Raw genomic sequence first — 6000 nt, 5'->3', positions numbered from 1 at the left:
TTATCGGAGCTCCCTTGTATGTTATTTGCTGTTTTTCTGTTGCTGCTTTTAGGATTCTCTCTTTGTCTTGGAATGTTGCCATTTTAATTATGATGTTCCTTGGAGTGGGTTTTGGGGGGTTCCTCTTCATTGGAACTCTCTGTGCTTCCTGAACTTGTATAACTTTTTCTCTCATCAGGTTGGGAAAATTTTCTGTCACTATTTCTCCTATCAGTTTTTCTATTCCTTGTTCTACTAATCCCTCTTTAATTCCAATGATTCTGATATTGTTTCTCCTTATGCTATCCTGTAATTCCCTTATTTCTTCTTCGTACTTTTTCAATCTTTTTTCATTTTGCTGTATTGTCTGGGAATTTTTCTCTACATTATCTTCTCACTCACTAATCCGATCCTCTGCTTTGTTTAGTCTGCTTTTGACTGATTCTACTGTGTTTTTCAGTTCAGAGATTGAATTCTTCATTCCTTCCAGGTTCTTGTTAATAGTTTCTATGTCTTTTTTTATGCTGGTGTAGTTCTCTGCAAGTTCCCTATAATTTTCTTGGAGCTGTTGGTAAGTTCCTTGGAGGTTGTCATAGTTGTTTTTAAGGTTGTCGAGTATGTTGAGGTTCTTCACCACCATTGTTCTGAATTTCGTGTCTGACATTTGGGCTATGTCTATTCCATATACCTCTCTTTCTGGGGATTCCTCTTTTCTTTTCATTGAGAGGTTATTTCTGCGTCTTACCATGTTGGATTCTTCTTGTTTGTTTTTATTTTTTGGGTCTGCTTTGACTTCCCATCTTTGTGGTATGAGATTCTTTATAGGAGATCTGGGGGTTTCAGTGGTGCAGTCTCTGATCTCCTGAGCCTGATGTTCTTGGGTTACCCTTTATGTCGTTTGTTTATGATGTCTGGTTATATTTCAGATACTCTTTGGTAGGATCTTCCTTCTGGCTAGTTGATTGAGAGTCACTCTATCCACTTTCTCTTGAGTTCTTTTGTGGAGATGCTGTTAAAAACATGAACACACAGCCTAGGCAGGAGACCCACACCCTCAAAAATATTCCCCACCCTCTATCCCGCTATCATAAGCCAACGAGCCAGTATTAATATAAATGTAGAGATATTAGAGCTTTTATACTATAGGAAGAACAGGTAAGAGTTGTTTTTAGGGAGGAAAAATATGATTTTTGAGAGAGGGGAAGATAGATTAATAATATAGTTGAGACTATGCAAGATAGTAGGTAATATTTACATTGTTAGTAACAATAGAAGAAAAGGATGGATAAATGCAAAATATAGTAAAGTGGGATTGTATAGTATTGGATTTATATAGTAGTTATATTCTATTTATTTAGAGTGAAAGGGAGGCTAAACTAGACACACAAACAAATAAACAATGATTCAAGAGGAAGGATGAGGAGAGATTGTATAAAACAAATTAGAGATACAATTTTTTTTTTCCCTTCCTTTCCTCTCTTCTCTTTTTTCCCTTTTTTAAGGAAGGAAAAAAAAAAGGAATGTTTTTACTCAGTTCAGCCTTCGTGTGTCATCTTCTTTTTCTGCGTTCCCAGCTGGTCTAATGTGGCAGGTCAGAGGTTCTTGTTCCTTGCAGCAGCGGTGTGCACCTGTGGTGGCCAGCATGGCGCGCTCCCTTGGCACCTGCTGGAGCCAACTGAGATGCCTTTGTGCGCTCGCCCCTGTGCACGCAGGGTGGCCCGAGAGCTTGCCTCGGGCCTGCCGAGCTGCGCTCCGGGAGCTGGTCTCTAGCCTCCCAGGGCGGGGCCCCAGACACTTGGGCACAGTGGAAGTGAGCGTCTGTGAGTCGCTGCCGCCTGCTGTTCCCGCGCTGCAGGTGCCTGCCATTCCCACACCCGCCTGGGCGGGTACGAGCAGAGCCTGAGCAAGTGGTCTGCGCTCCGGCCTGGCGCCCACTGGAGCTGACCGGGGGTATCTGCGCACGGTCTTCTGCATGTTCAGTGGGCCCTCCCTGTGCCCATTGGGGCATTGGTCTTATGTCTGTTGGGGAGTGTCCGAGGGGCACCTGGACTCGCGGCTCTGCGTACCTGGGCCAGTGAATGTGGGTACTTCCCTATGAGCACCTGCGTGACCCAAGGGGAGGATTGGGGAGTGGATGAGCGCACCTCTGCGCCTGCACTCCTCAAGAATGTCCCACCACCCCCAAACTTCCCACCCCTCTCCGCAGTCCACAAGAAAAAAATATAAAGAAAAATTACGTTCTCACTTGCACAGCAGTATGCTGTCTCCTGTCCTTCAGCGCCAATGCCACCTGGTCGAGTCCCGTCTCTACCAGCGGGCAGAGATCCGCTCTCCTCCCGACTCCTCTCTGGGGAAGCCTGTGGTCGCCAAAAAGCCTTTGTGTACTTCCAGCCGCAGCTCAGACAGCCACCCCAGTCAGGAATCCCGTCTCGTCCCTTTTTCCTCCGCTATCCACACTAAATAGGTTGTTCCCAGATGGTTTTTCTCTAATCCAGCAGTGCCAAGGCTCGACTCCTGCCAGTGTCCAGCTGCTCACTGAGATGTTCTGTCTGCAATTAGTCCAAACTACAGACAGGTCTCGGGAGCCTGAAAGCGCAGCCTCCCCTCCGCCATCTTCTATCAAATTACATATTATATCAAAATGGATGTTTTCAGAATTTTTAAAATTAAATTCTCCAATATTTTTCTGAAAGCAGAAAGCCAGCCAACCTTTAAAACTGAAAGTGAGTTTCAATATTTTATTAAAATAGCATATTTAACCACTGTAACCAAGAATACCTCAACTTTGTCCCCCACCCCACCCAACCCCACCCCAAATATGCAGCACAACACAGTAGTGATTTCAAATATCCTTGATCATGAGAACCAACAGAAATATTTCAAAGTCAAGTTTGCAACTAAAAACTGGACCTTGGAAAAATTCTGAATTAAAAGAAACATAAAGCTCTCAAACAGAATTTTTTCATCCACCCCAAGAATAAATGCCGGTGTGCCATCCACCTGACAATACTGTTATTTTTTTTCTTTATGCATAGTAAAATGTCTCATTTATAGGTACCACTTTTATAAATAAAATTGGCATTTTCACCCCATTTAATGTTCCTTTTCAGCTTCACAAAGAAACCAGTAAATAAAACTGTCAACGACAGTCACAACATATGCTCTCACAGCAGGATAAAAAGCTTGAAAATACGCAGAGATGCATCTATGCTATTTTACATAAAAAGACAAATTTAAAAAGTGCAAGGCAAAATTTGTAGGTTTTTGAGGGGAGTTTGTAGGCACATCCATTTCTTTAAAGCAAGGTTCAGAATAAAATTCCAGTTTGTTCTTCATGACACCTGTTTAAGTCTCTCTTTAAGAAAAAGAAAAAAGAAAAAATACATCCCATCAGTGTGAAACAGGGAGTCTCAGTCCCAAGAAGGTTTTCAGTTATGGCGCGTCCGTCCTTTTTTTATTCTTGCAGGCTTTGGTTTGGGGATATATTGATTATTTGCCTGGTACTCAAGTTCTTTCCGGAAGTAGTGAATTGCTTTGTTTAAACCTTCCTCCAATGGGACCTGTTTAAAGAGGAAGTGAGAATGAGAGACTAGGTGGCTACTGAACAAAACAACAGACTGTCCCAGGCTTCACAGGAAGAAGTGCCAACTTGAGGTCACAGAACAACTTATGGGTCACAATGGAAATAGGGCTGACTGGGAGAAGTCAGTCATCTTTTCCAAGCGCCCTTCAGAATGCCCTGGGAAATCTGACAAATTCTACTCCAGACTGATACAAAACAAGCTTTAAACCCCCAGAGATCTGAATGACTTCTTGCAGGTTTGGTGTCTACTCCAGTTGGAAACAATCACAAAGATCACTTTTAAAATAAGGCGCAGATGCACCTACCCCTCCCCGGGTGGGGGGTGGGGTGGGGATGCTATAGGAAGCATCTGTACCTGATCCACATACCTCATTCTCCCACGGAACATTGATCTTTTGTACTTTCACCTTCACTGACCTAAGAGGCTGAGTCTGACAGTGATGTTTAAGTAATCTTAACTTGGAAACAGGAAACAGAAATCATCAGCTGCCGACTAAAAAAACAAAGGGAGAACTGGGAGGTAGGCATTACCTAGGGGCACCTAAACTGCAGGGGAGAGGATATAGCTGTTATCTTGGTGGAGATGGTTTCATGTCAAATTTATCAAATTGTACATTTTAAGTATGAGCAGTTTGCTGTATGGCAATCTCAACAAAGTTGTTAAAAACAGACACACATAAGAAGATTAAGATAGGTATGACTAAAAGCTTCTCTGGATAAGATTTCTCAAAATTTTTGTATGAATTAAACTAGTAGGAAGAGAAACTAGCAGTAGTTGCCTTATATTCCAAGAATGTTAGAATATTATACATTTAACTCCAGACAAAAATATCCACAGTACACATACTTCACATAAGTTAGGAGCAATAGTACTATGTAGCGAATGTGCATTTAATTTTTCTTAAAACATTTTGTTTAAAAACATAGTTCTACTTACAAAGGGCCCCGTGACAAATTCCTTCCAAACATGAAGACCTGTGCTTGCTGTAACTTGTTCTGTACAGCTGGTATTGTTATTGATCAGATGTTGTTAAAATAGGCCACGATCACATTTTTACTTCATTCAACCAATTTCTGTGGCCTTCAGATGACTTAGACTTGTAGATGACAGGATAAACTACGGACAGGACTGGACTCTCATACCTCTGTAAGGTCCAACATTCTACATTTCTACTCACTTAGTTCTCTAGGTCTCTGAAGGGCAGCAGAATATATCACCCCAAAATATAACTGTAGGGGTTTAGGATATGCCACCCCAAATCTGCCACTTTGGCACATTGATGATTTTGAGCTGTAGGCACTTGAAAAAACAGAAAATGCAGGGAAAGAGAGACTTTCTCTGAATTTCCCTTTTCTGCCTAAACACAAATCCTCCAAAAGAACTCGATTCTCATAAATCCCTCCCAGGGAGCTTCATCAACCAGGGAGGATTGACTTATTATAGGAGAGGACAGTTTCACCAGATAAACTGTGTCACAAACTATCACTAATCCCCCATCTATTCTTTTAAAGGCCCTTCCCTACCCTCCCTTTTCTTTTTTTCTTTCTTTCCTGAACCTGCAACCTTTTGGTTTATAGGACAACACTCCAACCAACTGAGCCATCGGGCAAGGGCTCATTCATCTTTCTTAAAAATCCTTTACTCTGCCCTAAAAGGCCTCTCCCATGTATACATGAGGGATGCATGTTGATAAACTTGTTTTTCTCTTGTTAATCTGTCTTTTATTACTGTAGTCACGGCTGACAACTCAGAAGGTAGAGGGAGAATTATTTTTCCTCCCTAACATTCCCTACTACATTCACCTTCTAAAGGGAAACAGCTGTGGACTGTGCCCCTCCTCTCTGTGTCTGTGGCCTGACATGGAGGAGCTGCAACCAACAGGGCCACGTGATGATGGCTCTACATTTACCGAGCACCTGCTGTGTGCTAGGGTCTGCAGGAACTGCTGCGGCTGCTGCTGTGCATGAGCCACATGTCTCTCTCCTCAAGGAGAGCACATTTTAGCAAGGCCCACGGGTGGGGGTGGTGCGCAGAGAAGGAAGGTGAAGCAGAGAAGCAAAGAGGGAGTGGCAGAGACGTGACAGATGGTAAAGGGGTGAGGTTGGTCCTGGAGATGTGGTTGCCCAGGAAGGCATCTCTAAGGAGATGGCCTCTGAACTGAGACCTTAAGGACAAAAATGCAGCAGCCCTGGGGACACACAGCCTAAGAGGATGGGCATTCTAGACTGAGGGAGGACTCTGCAGCTTCTTGCAGACCACAAGAGTCTTAGTCTAAGCACAACTGTCCACCCTTAAATTAGACTAAGGAGGTCCACCTTTTTCCTCACCTTCCATCCCCCACACTTCCAATCTGGTGTCCCATCTGGGTGGGACCCATGGGACTTGCTTTACACCCGACATGGTTGGCAGCAACCTCGCCCAGCCCTGCGCATGCAAA

General features: G+C 43.4%; 1 protein-coding gene across 2 annotated transcripts in view; it reads right to left on the bottom strand.

Moving 5' to 3' along the window:
- Nucleotides 1-2816: 2816 nt before the first annotated feature.
- The window catches only part of UXS1 (UDP-glucuronate decarboxylase 1), a 104236-nt gene continuing 101052 nt past the window's right edge, over nucleotides 2817-6000 (bottom strand). For both annotated transcript variants that reach the window (XM_090281859.1, XM_090281860.1), the window contains exon 15: nucleotides 2817-3539. In XM_090281859.1, coding sequence (XP_090137985.1) covers nucleotides 3408-3539 — 132 coding nt within the window. In that variant the 3' untranslated portion in view covers nucleotides 2817-3407. The remainder of the gene's footprint in view (nucleotides 3540-6000) is intronic.

The sequence above is a fragment of the Furipterus horrens genome, unplaced genomic scaffold (genome assembly GCF_987537825.1).
Source record: "Furipterus horrens unplaced genomic scaffold, mFurHor1.1.pri manual_scaffold_6, whole genome shotgun sequence".
NCBI lineage: Eukaryota > Metazoa > Chordata > Mammalia > Chiroptera > Furipteridae > Furipterus > Furipterus horrens.
The sequence above is the reverse complement of the archived record's forward strand: the minus strand, read 5'-3'. Positions and strand labels throughout refer to the sequence as shown.